At 40.2% G+C, this 19,140-nt stretch overlaps 1 protein-coding gene across 1 annotated transcript in view; it reads left to right on the top strand.

Moving 5' to 3' along the window:
- SLC10A7 (solute carrier family 10 member 7) overlaps positions 1-19,140 on the top strand; it is a 194,520-nt gene that overhangs the window by 157,936 nt on the left and 17,444 nt on the right. Inside the window, exons 8-10 of the mRNA XM_016158894.2 lie at positions 3,478-3,643; positions 4,926-4,977; positions 12,883-12,956. Coding sequence (XP_016014380.1) covers positions 3,478-3,643; positions 4,926-4,977; positions 12,883-12,956 — 292 coding nt within the window. The remainder of the gene's footprint in view (positions 1-3,477; positions 3,644-4,925; positions 4,978-12,882; positions 12,957-19,140) is intronic.

Here is a 19,140-nt window from a genome sequence, read left to right as displayed (position 1 = left end):
GCTCTCTGCGCCTGTAAACTAGGCAGGATAATATCTGCATGACCCTTCTCGAGAATGAGATGAAGAAATAAAAAGAATTTTCAAAAAGTTAAGTAAGTGATAGGTGCTTATGGTGTTCATTTATTATCGTCGTTTGAACTTTGCGTAACATATACTGTATAATTGTGAATCTGCTCAATATTTAATACAAAATATTTTTAAAGAAAAATGTTATATAAGTTGGATTCGATTTTATATCCCTGACTATACAGTTCAACAGAATATTAATGAAGAAACAAAACACAATGAAAATGTATGGATTTTATGAAATAAAGGATAAAAATTAAAAAAAAAACAATCTGAAGCCACCTTGAAGAAAAATAAATTTTAAAATTCAGACTTAACATGAAAAATTATCTATCACATATCCCGACTCAAAAATCAGTTTACGAATGTAAAGACAGAAGAGAGAGGAAAGGAAGAATATACCCTGAAAAAGTGAAAACTGAAATGATGAGCATTACATTTCTCTATTATCTCAGTATATCAACATTTTCACCTAAAATGTGTTAGTTCACCAGGTTTCCAGTTTGGAGGTCATGCAGAAACAGATATGTGTCTCAGCTTATTAGAAGTACAGAGATTCACATTTAAATTTCCCTTCAACCTTTACTGGTGCTTAATTTAAAATAAAGTAAATCAAAATGTAGAAAGTGAGACGAAAAAATAAAAAGCGGCAGCAGATTTTTTTCCTGCTCTCTCCATAGGGAAAAGCAAACAAGTTTATGAGGATTTGTCACTTAATTTTGAATGCCTAAATGTCTCTGAGCTATGAGAGCAAATGAATTAGTATAGATTCTGAAGAAAGATACAACTAGCCATCTCCTCAGAATGCCTTTCCCCCCTCATCTTGACTTTCATTTTTTTCCCCAAGGGAGCACTCTGAGGCATCCTTTTCAGGGTGTGCAGCTCTATCTCTAGCAAAGTCCTGTCTCCTATAAGGTTTTAAACATTTCTATGAGACAAAGAAGTTTGGAGGATTAAAAAATGACATAGTTTCTTGACAAACAGAAAATGACGATCTGAAAAGTGTAAGAGACTGAACTAAGAGAAGATGAGATTTCCTGCAGTTTATATCTGAAACACATCTTTGAGGCATATCAACACCACTTCACCCAGTAGTTTTAAAACATTTTAACACTTTTCTGGCTACACAGTGCAAAAGCAGCTGCTTTGTGAATTTAATTTTAAAGGAAGATGGAAAAGTTTTACGGAGCCTGGCAAGGTTTAAAATGGTTTACTTCGAAAACACAGATAAATAACACTGTAAGCCTAAAAACAGTGAAGGTCAATCTGTTTTCCTCTAGGGTTATTGCTTCACTTGTTGGTCTGTTCAATTCCCAACTTTCTAGTTATTTGCTTTATCAAGATTAAGTATCCAGCATTAAAGCATTGATATGTCTAGAAGAAAAGTGTTTTAGCTAGGAGTTTGCAGGACTGTTACTTGGCATATTGAAAGAGTCCTACTACACTGTTGAGACTGAGTACTTTGTAATGAAGAAAGTGATCATTAGGCTAAGTCCATTGCTGTTTATAAAGTTGATGATGAGAGATTTATATTGGTTTTTGAAATGGCTCTGACTTTCAAGTTACACCTTACGTACTCATTTAGTCAGAGAGGCGATTGACGGTGGGGTAGGATTGGAATTAGGATCATACGTTCTATAACCTATTACAGAGAGAGGACTTTTGTGTTTTTAACCATTTTATATTAAAACAAGGTAGGAAGACAGCATCAATTTCTGTAACTCCATGCAATTTCTGTTTATTTTACTTCCTATAGGAGTGAAGCTGTATTAAATTTGGGCCACTACCAGGTTTATGCTACCAAACACAATAGATTATGAGATGCCCTTTGAAACGGAGTCCCTCTGTAGACTTCTAACAAGCAGCTACCCCCACAGTGACATATCTGAACATGGGCCATCTAGGTACCCTGAACGCAGTTATCCAAAATTTATGTTCTAATACGTCAGTGCATAGCACTGTGTGACAGACTGCTCCGAGTTCTCTATACTTCACTACACTTTAACTTTAAAGAAAGAAATGAACACTAGATATATTATTATGATTTGGGATAACTTCTACAAAATAATTTTTTATAAATACAACTGTAACTTTAATTACAAGATCCACTTCTTTAAAAAAATATTTTAACCGTTATATATATAAACACTCTTTCCCCTTCATTCCACCTTCCCCAGCCTTCAAGTTGTCGTACGTGTGTCTTTTTGGTACTGACTGGTCAGCCTTCTGATGGAAATCCCTTTATCAACGCCGTTATTTCACTTACTGAGCCCTTCAGAACAGACGAAGTTGATCCAACAGCCGTTTGTTCAGAGGTTCTCTTGAGAGTGGTTTATTTAGTTCTCGAGTGTCTGTGAAGGTATGCGCCATTGAGAATTAAGCCTCTTTAGTGACAGAGTAGAAGATGACAGAACCCCATCAGCCTTGTCAGGAGAAGTTCCCTGACCTCATTATTGCTAATGGATCATGCTAATTCAGCCTGTTGTGAAATCTCATGTTCAATTATGCAGGATAATGAGTGACTCAAAACTTAATATGTCTCAACTATAGTCCTTGTTATAGGGCTTGTTCGGCTTCTTTCAAAAGGGAAAGGTTTTAAATCGAGTGGTTCACATTTGTATTCAGACGAAAGTTAGCGGCACCAATATTCAGACTGTCCTCATTTTAAATATCTGGTTTGGTTTTAAAATAGGAGAGGACTGCTATTTATATAACTTTATATTTTACTGGTTCTTTTGTAGAAAGTTAGGACAGGTTTATTCATTTTTAAGTGTTACTTCTGGAATTCTAAAAGCATGCAAATGGCATTTGTCTTTGGATTCACAAAAACTCTAGATATTCAGAGTTTGAATTATTTAAGCTCCCACAACACATGCACTTTTGCTTTTCAAGCATGAGTTATAATTTAATTAAAAACTTCTGGTGCATCGCTAGCATTTTAAATATTAATATGTTCCATGGATCACTTTCAATTATCTACCGACTTGAAATTCTTGAAGATGTCAGATTTTTTAAGATTCCCAAAGTTGCACTTGGAACTGTCTGTTGAGGCAAAGGGGACGGCGATAATTACACACATCCATTAGGATGAGCAGAGGAGATAAACTTTGGGGAGGCTTAATGGGCACGTCTCGGTGACAGCTAGCAAAGAGCATCTGGCATGATTAAGGATGGATTTGAATGCGGTTGAAAATATGCTCTCATTATGGACACCGGTGGAAGTTGCACTACAAATGTCAAACTCCCCAGAAGAAGAGCGGTGTGGCAGGGAAGCTTCGAAAGCCACTGTGGCCATCCTCCAAATTATTCTCTTTCCTTCATGTCTTTCTGCTGTCAGAATTACTTTGCGATGCCCAATTCAACTCCCTACATCTCTGAAAAGAGGCCACCTGTTGATCTCTGTTATTTCAGAGCGTCCGAAGATACATCAAGGACTGGCTTGAAAGAACCAAACCCCCTTTTGGCGCTGTCAGCAGCAGTGTGCTCCTCGCGATCATCTACACGACATTCTGCGACACGTTCTCCAACCCGAACATCGATCTGGATAAATTCAGCCTTATCCTCGTACTGTTCATAAGTAAGTTGGGAGAAGGGATATTCTTGCTGTCCCCCCGCAGTCTCCTCACTGGCAAAGCGTGGCGATTTGTGTTGCCTAAATTCATTTCGAATGTTAATTTGATTAGAAGAGAACACTTAGTTTCACGTTCTATGGACTCAGTGACTTCACTGTATCACACGTATCTGTTCTTTAAAAAGACATCAGTTATGCGCTTATGACTTAATCTCTTTTGTGTTTTTTATGTCAGATTTCTAGTAGTTGATGCCAGATGAAAGAAGCCATAATATCTGTCAAATTCAAATGTTAGATGGAGCACTCTTTAGCCATATTTATTTCATTATAACTTTAAGCCGATCATTCTTAATCGTGAATTAAAAGTACGATTTAAAATACGTGATACTATTATTTTAAAATAATTGGCTGCATTGGTTAAAATGTGAACATTTACATCATCTTTCTATTAAAATATACCCAAAGTAATATCATTTCATCGTTAGAGGTCGCAGACTGTAAAAAGCAAGTAGCTGCTCGGCTCAAAAATTCATTTAAGTATTATCTCTGGCTGCTTTCAAAAAGCAGAGCTGAGTAGTTACCATGGACACCATATGGCCCTCGAGCCCAAAATACTTTTATGTGGCCCTTTAAGTAAACTTTGCTGACTTCTGCTCAGCAAAAGTAGAAATGGCAAGAAGAGACTGGGTGTCCCACTAGGCCGCACCGACAGCAGAAGACGCCTGTCTGTATTTATAAGTCATTTAATCCTGGCTATTTCACACTTCTCAGCCTCCATCAACCTACAGGCAAAGCTCAGAACAATATTTTAAAATGTAGAAGTAATGAAAGCATTTGTTGTTCACAAAACAAAGAGTATCTTTTGTTTTATTTATCCCACAATAATAAAAATAACTTGATAATTGTCATTTCAAAGAATCATGTTATAAAAATCAACATGAGTTATTCCAAAATATTTATTATATGGTACCTCATTTATGCTATTTGCTCTAAATCCACATAGTATAAATCTTTCTGAATTGGACAAATTAAATAACCTATCTTAAAGAAAGTGTTAGATTAGTCCTGAGTAGATGTCATAGATTGTATCTGGGGATATCTTCATTAAGAACAATTTGAGTCCCACTGATTTAAATGATTTTATCAGTTTTGTAATATATGTTTGGTTTACTTAATTATTTTTTCTTTGAGTCCCCTTGAATTTCCGATCAAGTTAAGCATACCAATAAATATGCTACAGATGCTGCTTTATAGTGCTAATTTAGATTCAATCTTTTTTTTTCTTCAGTATTTTCTATTCAACTGAGTTTTATGCTTTTAACCTTCATCTTTTCAACAAGGTAAGTGATTTGCTATTTCTCGTCGTTATTTTCCTAAGTGAGGAATCGTGCTCTTTACTCGACTTCTGTGCCAATCCTGCTCTTCTAGTTTCCCTCCCATCTTCCTAACTGTTCATCTTGCTCCCACCTTCCGCACGTTGGGGACGCTGTCAAAGGGTCTGTCCTGGGCCCCTGTCTCTCCGTTCACATCGGGTGCTTCACGTCATGTGCTTAGACGACCTCCTCCCTTCCACCAGCTGTCAGCTCATGATTTCAAGCCTAGACCTTCCATCCCGAGTCCCAGCATGACTTACCACTTACCATTTAGATATCTTCACCTGACTATCTTAATAAGACCTCAGACTCAAGATATTCAAAATGGAATTAATCTTTTCTCCCCAACACTTTCTTTCTCTTTCTCACTTCCTTACTTAACTGCTAATGGGACCACCATCTACAGAATTATTCAGACTGGACTCCTTCGCATCATTTTTTTTAAAACTCTCTTACCTCTTGATATACAGTGTGTGTGTGTGTGTGTGCGTGTGTGTGTGTGTGCATGCACGCACGCACGCATGTACACGCTCCCAAAGCTACTTCCCTATTAGGCTTTCGTTGCTTTTTCTCTCAGATGATTGCAATGGATATCATACTGGTATTTGTATTTCGAGGCCTAACTTTTTTATGCATTTCATACTGCTTCCAATAACTCGAAGTTCTATTAAGGGTGCTCTTGTTTAGAGATCTTCGGTGCCTGCGGAATGAAATTCACTTGGCAGGGGGCAAAGGGCAGGGCCGATCGCATAAACCACTCACTACTAGCTGTCATGCTATCTAAGCTTTAGGCTGAGGTAAAAGCTTTGCTGACCCTAAAAGAACCTCATGCTTTCTCATTTCTGTCCTTTGCTAAGGCTATCCCCATGTCAACGTTAGTCTCCATATCCTAGGCCATCTTTCCTGTTCTCAAAGGCTCACCTGAAAGCAGCTTCTCCCCCTGGTGTTACACACTCAGCAGATACCACTTAAGCCTTTGGCATAAGAAAGATGCCACAGAAAATGCCACAAATGGAAGACGATTCCGATCTTGCATGAGTTTATAAACTAGATATATGCACTGATAACTAAGTGTCCTCCTAGTGGTACAGTAAGCCAACCTGTAGTCAGTTCAAAGAGGAAAGCACTTCCAAAGAGAGCGATCGAGCAAGGCTTCATGAAAGAGATGGGGTTTGACATGAGTCGTAAAGAATGGCTAATTATTCAGCTAACAGAGATGCAAAGAGCGGGTTCTTTGTTGAGGAAGAAACAACAATGCACATGTGGACACATACACACAGACACAAACACGACACGGAGGGGCAGTAAGAGTAGAGGGAAATTAAAAGTAACGATAGTACCCGGAAGGGTGAGCTTGGGCCAGATTGCTAGGCCCTGGAGTGCCAGGTGAGGGCAATGAGTCGTCCCAACGGAAAAGGCCTGAGCGGCTGTGAGGCCCGACAGTGTCAGGGCAGTAGAGAGCTCCGGCTTCACGTAGGCAGCTGGCTCTCATAGCACTTGGTGTAGTAGGAGGCTGACTGTAAACAATCAATAGAAACTTATTGATTGATGTAATTTAAAGCATTTTCCCAAGTCTGTGATTGTGATTTATGAGCAAGAGTAAAGCCTGGAGCCATTAAGTCACAGAGCAAATGTGACTTATTTGAGTAAGTCTGAGAGGAGGAGCTATTTTCGAGTTCTTTTTGTGAACAGCTTGTTATGTCACCTTAAAAAAGACGGTCGCCTTTCGCTGGCCGTTTGTTTGCTGGTCCTTGTGGCAGAGGCGATAACCAGACTCACTCATCCTGTCCTATCAAAGAAGGATGCGGATATCCTGTCGGTGACTGAAAAATTCTTGAAAAGCACAGAATAGCCAATACTGCGATTGCTGAAAGAGGGGTGGTGGAATCACGAATAGGGAATTTTCAGCCTGGATAGACTGGGCTTTCATAAGACCTTGCGGTTTTGAGATCCTTCCATTGCCTCTTTCTGCCTTCACTGAAGTTGGGTTGTGTTTTAAACTTGCTTGGCCCGATGTCAGACATGCACGTTCTTTGATAAACAGCAGAATATGGAGTGTCTGTAATCATACTGATGAGTAATGGATATGTAGCCCCAAAATATCCCATTAAAATTTGGGGATTTTTTAATTGGACAGAATTTACAAGATTTCTTTTTTCATGCTGAGAGACCCTGTAGTGCCTGAGGATTTTATTTAGAGTAATGAAAATTGCCAACATTGATCGAACCCTCTTCTAGGCCAAGCACTGTGCTAAGAATTGTGTATATGTTATTTCACGTAAGTCCAATAGCAAAGACTATCATACCACAGTCTTTGTTTCCATTTTGCAGATGAGGACCCACACTTAGAATACTTTAGTTTAATAACTTGCCTAAAAATCAGATTTTAGTTGTTTAGTAATAGTTTAGTAACTTACCCCAAATCATTTTGTTCTTTCCTGCTTAAAATTAGTGAAATTGGCCTGTGGGGTCTTTTTTAAAAATCTTTTTCTTACCAATTCAGTAAATCTAAAATCAATCCATATATTGAGCCACAAAAATCCAGCAAGGAAATCAGTCTTTTTTGTACAGCACACCACTGACCTCTGATGATGAAAGTTTAGCATGAACCAGGAGAGACCCAGCCTAGAAAAGTCAGCCTTCCTGCAATACCTCGCTTACCTGATTAGCATGCCTTAGATTTACTGCCTGCCCTGTCACCATTCTAGTGCCTGGCATGTGAACCTCTTCTACTCTGAGCATTTAAAGTTAAGTTAAGAGTTATTATTCTGTGTTCTCATTTCTCTGTCTGTAGAATAGTGTTGGAATCAGACAGACTTGAGTGTCAATCCTATTTAATAACTTTGTACCTTTTGCCAGTTTTCTCATTTATAAAATGCAGACAGTAGTAGTACCTCTCTCTTAGTCATTTGGAGAATTAAATAATATGCTCGTAATGCCCTCAGCATAACACCTAGCGTCAAATAAGTGCTCAATAAATGTTAGCTACTGTAGAATTTTATTACATCAAAATAGTTTCTATTGTCTTAAGAACTAATTATGGAAGAGAAGGAATTAGCATTTCTAGCTATGTAATACATACATTCTTTTTGAGCGTCTGTTGCAGTTGCTAAGAAATGAAAGTTGATTCATCAAATCAAGGGTCAGCCATCCGCAGTGACCTAAGCTAACTTTGGAAAGCTGTCAAAGTTTTCTTCAAAATGTTGAATAAAGCTTAGAAAAAGAAAGCAGTAATTGGGAGCCTTTTAAAAATAGATAAAAGACAGTTTGGTAAGCTGGTAACAGAATAATAGAAATCTAGTGTGACCAAAAAACCTTTAACAAGGGAAAAGGAAGAAGGCAAACATTCAAATACTTGTGCAGGCCTTTTAATCCCTATCTGTGCATTTTCAGTCTGATGTTTCAATGGGCCTCTCACAGTCGCCCTGGGAGGGCAGGCGGGTGGGGGAAGGCAGGGGGGAGGAGAAAGAAGGAAGGTGGAGGAGGGAGGGGGGAGAGAAGGAGACCTTGTCACTAACGGCGAGTCTCTTGCCGATTCAGGCACCCACACCACAGAGCTCTGGGCAACTTGTTTAGTGTGCCACTTGGCTAATGACAGACGAGGTCGTCACCTAAAATGAGTAAAGACAAAACACGGGTACAGAGGTTAACAAAGAAAAGCATTTCACACGGAAGTTTTCTCTAAAAAACAGTGGGCTTAGAGCAAACTGTCTCAGAGGACCTTTTCTGCTCCACATTCTGTGATTCTGCTAGTAAAACCCTCTGACATGTTTTCCTTTGTGGGTACTGCAAAGGAAGGCAAAATAAATATTATGTGGAAAACGCTGATTGAAAGCTTTGTAAGAGAGAACAAAAAGACCAGTTGGGAAGAAAAGGAAATAAACATCTCGAGGGAAGCCAAAGTGATCAAAAGAATCATAAAAGCAGGATAAAAAGAAAATCAATATTAAAGAGAGATAAGGTAGAATTAGAAAATAACTAGTAATGTGATTCCTTTCAAAAATGGGAGCAGACACAATACGGATGCTAATCACTGAAAATAATTATAGTCATTACTATTTAAACACAGTGTACAGCACTCTTCATTTTTCTGTATATTGTCACGACTTTCTGCCAGAAAGCCCTGCCTCGACAGAGCGCGGCTGAGGGAGGGTTTCTCAACAAGACAGCCGCTCTCATCCATTACATTGTGTGATATTTTTTGTTTATTTGTTTGGTTTTTGTCTTTGGTGTTTGTTTGTTTGTTTGTTTATAATTTGCTTCTCGGAGGAAAATTTATCTCCAGTATTTGGGGCAGCCTATTTATTAGCTATGTGACTTTTGGGAAGTTGTTTAACAACTTTGTGCTTCACGTTCTCTTTGTGAAAAAAAAAATGAGGCAGTAATACCACCTGCCTTTTTAAGGCTATGTTCTGAGAGGGAAGAAATACTGGAAGCAAAGTACTTAGAAAAATGCTCAGCAGGTGCTTACCACTGTGGTTGTTTATCACCATCGTCATCCTCCGTCCGTGAATGGAGACTTAAGTGAGTGTCTGCTCTTTTGCTTTTCCCCCAAGATCCATCACGGCAAGCAGTCTGTTACTCTACAGAGTGCAAATCAGCCCTGTTTAGGAAGAATATTGTTAACTTGAAACATTCTGTTTGTATTTGCTGATCCTCCCTCCCGACTGACAGAATTTGTGCCAGTAGAACTATCAGGCAATGATTCAACTCAAGTCAGACCAGAAAGCTCCCAGTGTGGGCTTAGCTTCAGTCTCCTTACCTGAACTAGAGGACAGTTTCGCATGTCTTGCAAATATCCTCTCTAACGACACTGCAGATGCTGCTCCAATCAATGGCAGCCAGCGTCAGGTTTTGACACATTGGAAACGTGCTATAATTTGGAAAAGAACAAATATCAAGCAGAACAAAGTTCACCGAAGGAGAAGGATATTGCCAGACTCTCCTGGAAGAAAACCAGACTGCATAAACCCGGATGCAGCAACGATCGGTTATAGCAAGGGCAGCAAAGACCAACAGGAGAGGCCTTGGTGGCCCCGAGCACCGGCAGCGGCGCTGGGGAGCGGTCCCACCCCGGCCCTGCCGGCCGTGCCGCCCGCTCGGCCGCCGCAGAGAGCATCCGCTACGGGTCGGCTGCATGTCACGCCCCCGGGCTGCCTCCTTCGAGCTTTTCTAATTTCTTTGGTTCCCAAGCCTCAGGACTTTTTCAAAGTCTCTGTAGATGGGCGAAGTACCTCACACTTTATGAAGAAACTACAATCTCTGATACAAATTGCCTCCACTTTCCCATTCTCTACCTGAAAAATTTCCGTATTTTTTACTCACCTCGTCTTCTTTGTTTTCAGTTCACAGGCTATAGGAAACATCCCCTCTCGGTCTTGTCCTCTCAGGCCTCTCTGAGGACCTGGCTTCATCGGTTGTTCCTACCTGCTGTCTCTCTCGTGATATAATCATGTTCAAATCTCCCCTAATCCTTTTCTTCTCCAGATCTCTGGAAAACACTGTCCCTCTCACGACTACCAGTTCACACTTAAACATCCACTCCTAGGCCTCCTCCCCGGACTTCATGAGCCCCTTCATTCCCGGTTTCCATTAATGCTTTAGTATTCCTCCCAGTTTGCTCAAAGTTTCTGATTTCTATTTAATTCCTCCTCCTCCTCTCACAAAGCAACAATCATGGTAAAAATATCAACCAGCAGGTATTAAACACTCCCAGTGGGCCAAATTCTAAACAAACATTGGCATTTATCCTCACAAAAACCCTAAGGGGCAGGCAATATCATCCCCATTTTATAAACAAGCAAAAGGATGTTCTGTATTTAAATTCTGGTGCATTTGCCCCAAACACCTGTGCCATTAAGCTGGGGAGGGAATAGTTCACAGAGGTCAACAGTTGACAAGTTCTTTTAATTCTGCCTTCATGTCTCTTACCACCATCTCCTGCCGTCACTGATTCTCCAGGCCCTTACAGCCCTCTGCTGCCTGCCTAGCCTCATCGTCTTCAGTCTTATGCTGTGTGATTACTCCTCTTCAAACACCTTGTCCCATCTTACGAAGTTATGAAATCCACACACCTTGCCACCAGCCAGCATTCCTGCACACGGGGCAGCCTGAAGAAGGCTCTTTGCCGACTGACTGCCCCCGCACTGCCAGGCTCAGGTCACTGTTCCTTACCTAAAATACACATCTGCATGACGTCCAGCCCTGGCCCTTAAAGGTCACCTCAATTCTTAGTGCCTTAGAGAAGGTTCTCTACATGCTCCGTCATCATACCCCACCTTCCGGTCAAGCTCCAGTGCCAAAACACACACATGCCCTTTGTCACTCTCCCGTGCCCTCGTTCTCAATCTCTTTCTCTTTTATAGAATCTATATTTCTGTTCCCTTCTTCCATGCGTTTACTAACCCTTGCATAGCTCCTTTCACATTGGGCCTACGTGAGGAATAAAGGGATCAGGAATATGTCAGCCGTGTGGTGCAATGTTTAAGAAAATAAGAGCGGTGTCGCAATATTAATGTGAGGACGAAATGTGGGAACAGTGAGGCAGTCTGCTTATACTCCAGCGATATCTGTCCACAGAGAGCCCTCCACTGAGGTGAGACGCCAAAATGCCGTTCGGAAAGTTGTTATCAAAATAAAAGAGCTGGAGGTACGACTGTTCAGGAAACGTGAGCATATGTGACTTCTCAGAGGAGGGAAGACCAGAGGGCAACTAAGCATCCTCCTAACTAACACACATACAGGGAGCGAGGAGGAGGAGAGGGCCCTTCTCCCCTCCAGTGAGTGTGTCGCAAAGGAAACAGAATGTGGAGAGACACTTAGGGGAGATTGTCCCCAAAAGGTTACTAAGGGAGATGGTAGGGTCTCTTTCTCTAGAGATCCTTAAAAATCGGATAGATCTGCAGCTGTATACATGCTGTTGGATTCTAGAGCGCTTTTCCATTTGCCGACTCTTACCTGGGCTTAGGGCAGGAGATGAACAGACTCACTATGTCTTCAAACCCTCATTTTGTAGAAAGGAATCATTTCTAACACATCGAGGACTCAATAATAATAATCACATTTCTGACCTTTTTCCTGGTTCTCTAAATCTTTATAATCTAAAATAAGAACTCCAAATATGATAGTCACCAGTGCTGACCCCTTTAACATTTAATGGATTTTGCCTGAGATGTTGTTTCATGCTTAACATATAACAATAGTAGAACATCGCGGTTAAGAGCGTAGACACAGGAGTCAGGCTCGATGTAAATGCTGGCTCTGTCGCTCAGCCGTGGGACCCTGGGTAAGTTAGGTGACTTCTGTGTGCCTCAGTTTTCTCATCTGCACATAGGGACCTCGTCTCACCTACCTTATGGGGCTGTTGGCTTTACACGCAGAGACCTTGGAGTAGTACCAGGTACAAGGCGACTGCTCAAACAATGGTGATTTATTATCTTCGTTCATCCCATGTATTTCTCAAAAGGGCATGTTTGCTGCCAAAAGGATACGTTGCTGCTTGAGGGAGCAGCTTTGGAGGTACATTAACCCTTTCAGGCCACCGGGTTCGTATCGGTGACGGCCTAGCTGCTTCACTAGCAGAATTCCTCGCCGCGTGATTTCGCAGCATCCTGCACCACAGGTTCATTACGACCTCAGGGGCCTGCCAAACGTTTTTAAATGTCTCTCTTTTTTTTATGGATAAATGACTCAGAAATGATTCTTTAAAAAGGAATTCAGACACTTCTGTACATTTGAGCATAGCATTACTTCTGTCACCAGGATTGATCAAAGGGACGTAAACATGAAGGTAGGTACTGTAGTTGATTTAGGATGTGTTAAATAAGCTTTTAATAAAAGTATTTGTAAAATACGTGTTTTTTTTGCCCCTAGGAGTAGTTCGGGTTTCACACCAGCAGACACGGTGGCTATCATTTTCTGTTCTACACACAAATCCCTCACACTGGGTAAGTGATTCACAGTCCTAAAAACCAACGAATATCACCCTCAGATGGTTATATTTTATGATCATGAAATTCAGGCGACTCTTCAAGTTAAATGGAACAGGGCATTGTCCACTCTGTTAAAAAACAATAGCAAAGTGTGAATGGGTCATCGCTTTGAAATACCATTGTATGATTGAACCAATTTTTGAGGGCCTAACTTTAGTAGTATAGGATTTAGCTTAATTTGTAGTGATGTTTATGATTCTCGAAAAAGGTTTTCAATGTCGAATGTTTAATATTAATGTGGGGGAGGGCAGTGCCACGGGCAAAAATCTTGGCCTCGGAAGGCTCTAGAATTGGCACTGGAAAATGTTGACTTATCTTCTGGAAACTTGGAGCAAGGTAGAAATCATGTTATTTCTCTGATTTGATATTGACATTAGTTTGATGTTCATCTCAGAATGTTATGTTATTAACTTAATCTGATTAGCACTTAAAGTGAAATAAGTATTTATTTAATGGACAAAAAATAGACCAAGAAGAAAAATGCTGTTTTCTACTTAGCTTTATCCAGTTTAGTGGCATTACCCCAATAATGTGTCCCGTTTTCAGTCATTAAAATTCATTAAGTAATCAGAAAATTTATTGAAATATGCATCATCCACAAACTCTTTGTGGTAGTTGGCACGTTGTTGGAAAAATTCATGATAAAAACTCTTCTACATTTTGGCTTGTGACTCACTGAGAGAGGATGAAGAATCATGATGTTGCCCTAAGTCTGCTCATGTTAAAGAAGCTCAGTCAGTAAACAAGAAAAACGAAGACACTTCATAACGTTTTTACTAACCCCACACGTTTGTCTGATAGAATCTATTGTCAGTCTTGCCACGTTTGGGAAAAGATTTAGAAATTGGACAATCCCTTCAAGGAGCAGTTGCTTCCTAGAGCTTCGGCTTCTGTGAATACATTATATTTATAGTTTATACTTCACAGTATGTGTCTTGGGTTTTCTTTACAATCATCATCAACATGAAGCAGAAAGAGCTTTAGAAGCCACATCCCAATCCTGGCTTTTGTGACCCTGAACAAATCACTTAATCTCCCCGAACCTTAGCTTTCTCATCTATAAAATGGGGCACAATAATGTTCACTCCATAAGGTTATTATAAAGATTAAAACTAACATTTGTTAAGTACCTAGCACAGCACTTGTACGTAGCAGGTGGTCAGCACACGACAGAACATGCAGAGTAGCAGCACTGCGTGTAGGTTGCTGTGGGGTGACCGAGACAGCGCCCTGAGAGCCTGGCACGCTGCCCGGCACACAGCAGATGCTCTGTGAGCAGCAGCCATCTTATTAGTGATTATTAACTCTCTTAGTTATATATAGCTGTGTTACCATTTCCAGGGCTCCAGTCTCCTGCCCACTGCTGGTAGATTTTCATGTACCAACAGGTGTGGTTTAATCGTTGGCCTCAAATCATCTTGCGCTTTTCTCGCTATGTGGCTCTTTGTGGTGTATGCCCGGTGTTCCAAGTCTCCTAACGTGGAAGGGGCTGTTAGAAAGGCAGGAAACCGGGTGCCTCAGATGTCCCAAGTCAGGGATCCAAGAGCCCCTGTCCTTGCCGAGTCGTGGCTGCACCAAATACACCTGTGCATTTCTGCAGGGGGCTTTGGAACCCCAGCCCACGCCTAGGGGTCCGCTTTCATCAGGAAAACCAAAGTGCATGTTGGGGCTTCTCCACGGTTCTTCTGTGCTGAAGCTGGCTGTGTTGAACAGAGTTCTACCTAAAAGCATACTGCAGCATAATCAGTATTCTCTTCTTTTCTAGAAGCAAAACACCTATCCAGTCTTCTTTTTTTTTTTTTTCATCTTTTCATATTTCTTAACCCCAAAGCTATACTCTTCTGTTCTTGATGCTTTCTGAAAGCTAATTTTTCAGGCAAACAGATAGGTGCCCTGAACTCCCATCACAAGTAGCTGTTTTGCTGAAAAGGATTGGATTAACTTGGATTTTGTTTGTTTTTGTAGTGTTTTCCCTTAAAATAGATACTCGGATCCTTCAGTACAAAGCTAGTGTAATAAGCTAAGTAATAGTGTAGTGTGATTCCTTAGCTACTTCTGTAACATGATAGACTTAAGCTCACTTGGAACTACAAAAGCTAAACCCTCATCCTGACTGACTCTTCCTCTGATACCGCCACAGGCCTCAGTTTCCATAGCTCTTAGATTAGGGGCTTTTAGTTTTAACTTGACGATTTTATCTTGTCTTGATCATACCTGGCTTCCCTCCTGCCTAGCTGACGTTTATAAAAATGGCCCTTTTCCTGCTTCCCTTGTCCCAGGGAGGTGGCATGGATCACCTATGCCCCAGGAGCGCCCTTATTTTCACATAGAGCAAGGGGCGTTTGGACCCTATTGATAGAATGGCCTCGTTAAGCCCTATGGATTTACTCTATCAGTTTTCATAAGATCCAATGCATAGTTCCCTCTGCCGGTGACCTGACGTCACTGGGACATAGGATATGTCACAACAGCGACCTAATGGGGAACTTCTTATCTGCATAGAAATGAAAGAACATCACTTTAAGTGTGATGGATTCATATTCCAGAAAGAACAAAGAAATTTCAGATAGTATCACTTAGAGCTATACTTTCTCCTCTCGCACAAAGATGAAATACAACTGATTATATCTACTTGGCATTTAGAAACTACATCTATCCCTTTTGCAATCACTGTCCCAGTGTTCTTCTAGTGGTTTTATACATACGCGGACACACACACACATCTCAAATAAAATACATTAAGTGAGCCTTGTGAAATACCATTCATTATTACATCCAGTACTTGTATTTAAGAATAAATCATTGCGGGCCAAGTGGTGCCCACGTCACAACTGAACCGAAGATGCAAACTCTTGCTTGAGAAGCCTTCTAAGTGTTCTCTTGTATGTACACTTTCGATTTAGTTTATTGTTCTTGCTTTTGCCCCGTCCCGGTCTCTTCTTCCATGTACTCGCATCTATACACGTGGCGAATTTGATTCATTGCTTTTATTAGTGCATTTGCCATTGATTGATTAGTTCTTCGTATTAGTACTTTTTCTATTGATTGATTGCAGATGAAGTGACTATTTGACCTTTAATTATGAGGCTTCCTATTGAAAATGACATTGAGCTATGGCTTCACGTAATCCATCTGGAAAGGCTGACATGATGCCATTCCCTGGAGTTCGTTCAGCAAGAAAGAGGGGGCCCGAAGGAAGTGCAGAGCGATCACTGTGCTTCATCTAACACAGCACTCCCGGCCTGGCGTGCCGCGCTCCCGCAGTTTCGGCGCAGGCTCGGAGGTGATTTTATACTGTCAGGACAGCATCACTTGCTGGGGGTTGCCATAAAAGCCGTGAACTCTCCCCAATCGTTCTCCAGTTTGATGCCGATACTAATATAATAATGAGAAGGTATTTTACGTAGCAGAGATTGGAGAAACAGCTTGTGCCCTGGTTAACAATGGCTCAGTGCACAGTCGGTCGATAGATTTCATCAAGAGAGAAATTCGATCTAAGATACGCTGTGGAATTAGTATTTTACTTTTATTTCACTTATCTTTTTCTCTTGAGTATTCAAATCGCTTTATTCATCTGGAGTTCTAATATGTGTGGCAGACTTTCTCACTATACCTAGAAAGATAATGTTTCAGGATGTTCAAGGTTCTAAAGTGTATATTTATATTAGTTTTTAATGTTTTTAAATAGCAAAATGAAAGCATGTACTCTCAGAGTATGTCAACTGATTATGGGGTCAGTTGTGAGATTCCTACTTGTTTCTTATCTCCAAAAGCATTTCTGAATTGAAAGAATGCTATTTAAATTTTAAATAGAGTGTCATAATCAATGTTCATTAAGAGTCCACTGTTCGTCTTACCACTTTAGACTCTTATTTACAAAGGCAAATCAGACAGCTATTCCTCACATCGTTTACATATCATTATGAGTCTGTGGTTGCAGTTACACAGCTGAATTGTGACAAGAAACTGTGCATTAAGCAAAAGAAAATATATAGCTTTTTGGTAGACATAGGATTCGGGAAAGAGAAGAAAGAACACAGACCTGATTCTAGTCTGGATCCAAGTCCTAGGTCTCTTACCAAAAGCTGGAACCCGCCCTTGACCCTGGAGAGTCCCTCCGGTTTTGAGTTTCTGAGTCTGCTCAGTGGCTGATATTTCCACTCTGTAAGACGACAACAGTTCCCCTGCCATGTGTGAAAAAGAAAAGACTTCTGGAAAGGAACAGTTTTGTAAAAAATGTTACAGTATTGCAGGAAGGGAAATAATGGCCATTGCTTTTTCCTAAAGAGGTTAAAAAATATTTTTATACTCTCCAATGAGTTTCTTTCGGAGAAACAAAATCTGAAAAGGTTCTTGTTTTCAATTCTACTTGAAAGCTTTTCAAGAATTCTAAAGGATTACCTGCAACTTGGGCTGAAAAGATCAGTTAATAACATCTATGATATTTTCTCAAGAGGAAATGGAATTGAAATTGGAAAATATGCGTTTCTGTTTTTCTTTTTTCCTAAAGCTTATCTGTAATTCCACTTGGCACATAAAAGACCATTATCTTAATAAAACTACCCTTCATACAACTGGGAAGCACTTAACCTATTAAATCATATTACCTAAACAACTAGAATATTAACAAGTCTGTAATTATCTTATTTTGCATACAAAGAAATGAAAGCATAGAGAAAAGTCTCAAAAACTTATCCCAGATCTTGTAACTAACAGAGGCTAGATTCCAGGCCTCCAAACTTCCAAAATTGCATCAGATAATGAGATACAAAAGCACTGTGAAAACCAAAAAATGCTATGCTGATTCCTGGTATTATAATTGTGCGATCTGAGCATGGGTTTGAATTGTTTATCAATTGTTTAAAACAGAAAATTACTTCTGATTGCACGACTGCTTATAAGACAGTTTAAAGTACCTATAATAATACCTATATATAATAATACCTATAATTGTTCCCATAAACATAGATTTCTGTGTGGTCCAGCCACAAACTGGCACTCAGTCCTTTTATTTTCTTTATTAATAAAAAGTTGTATTCTATTTAAAACGAGTCTCGATGAGCCAGACCTTACCTTTCATGAGGCAACGCCGTCTACACTCTATTTTAGGAAACTAAGGGCTTTTTTACAATAAACTATTAAAGTGGAATAGAAATCCCAAGTAGAGACAGAAAATAGAAGTTCGTCTTTGGGGTGTAGCTGAAAATGTGTTTTTGTGCTGCGTTTTGCCCCTGAAGTTACAGTTCTGTGAGGAAAAGCAGTTTGGGGGCTCCTGCCATTTGACAGATTCTTAAAGATGCCACTGAAAGTAAAGACCCAGGGGATTTTGCTACCATGCTGAAGAAAAGTGAAGTGTCTGTCATTTTGTGCTATTTTCTGATCCCACACAAAAAGAAATCATAAATTAGCAAACAAAGTGATACACATGTCCCTCGGAGGTGTGGGGACTATTTCGTTTTGAATTTTTTTCAATTCTGAATTTGGTGTTTGAAGATCATCGCTAGTACATCTAGACTTTCTAATAAGGTGCCAGGAGCTCTCCAGGTTCTGGGCAGCAAGTATGAAATGAAAGACAATAAAACCTCCCCGGGGGATCCTGCAGGTACCATCCAGCAGGCGTTCCCCTCCAGCAGGCGTTCCCCTGGAAGGTCGGCACCTGGCACCTCTCACTCTCCATGCCTCCCGGGCCAGGGCCTGCTAAACATTTCTAACCACAACCTACAGTGAAAGTATATTTCACAGTGTGATCCGTTACACACTTGCATGTGTGTAAAAGTTTTACAAAACAACATTCACTCCTACTTTATGTGATACATCCCATATTCTATCCAATCACTGGGTAAAACCCAATAAGTTGGTTTTGCAACTCATTAATGGGTCATAATCCAAGGTCTGGAAAATATCACTTTATGTTTTGCTTCATGAGATTTTATCCCCTTCCTCAAATAATTACCATGTAGGCTTTGGGCTCTGTTGTCCCTTTTTCGCTGAACTTTAACCCATACTTCTTATTGCACTTAGGAACCAGGGCTAAATTAAAAACTCAGAATAGTTCTTGATTCGCAATGATAAGATCACCTACACTTAGATTTTATTCATTCAGCTTCTATAACAGTTTCTATGCCTTTTGTCGATTTAT

This window comes from Rousettus aegyptiacus, unplaced genomic scaffold (assembly GCF_014176215.1).
Source record: "Rousettus aegyptiacus isolate mRouAeg1 unplaced genomic scaffold, mRouAeg1.p scaffold_m13_p_16, whole genome shotgun sequence".
Lineage (NCBI taxonomy): Eukaryota > Metazoa > Chordata > Mammalia > Chiroptera > Pteropodidae > Rousettus > Rousettus aegyptiacus.
Note: the sequence above shows the minus strand (reverse complement) of the source record. Positions and strands in the feature narration are given on the sequence as shown.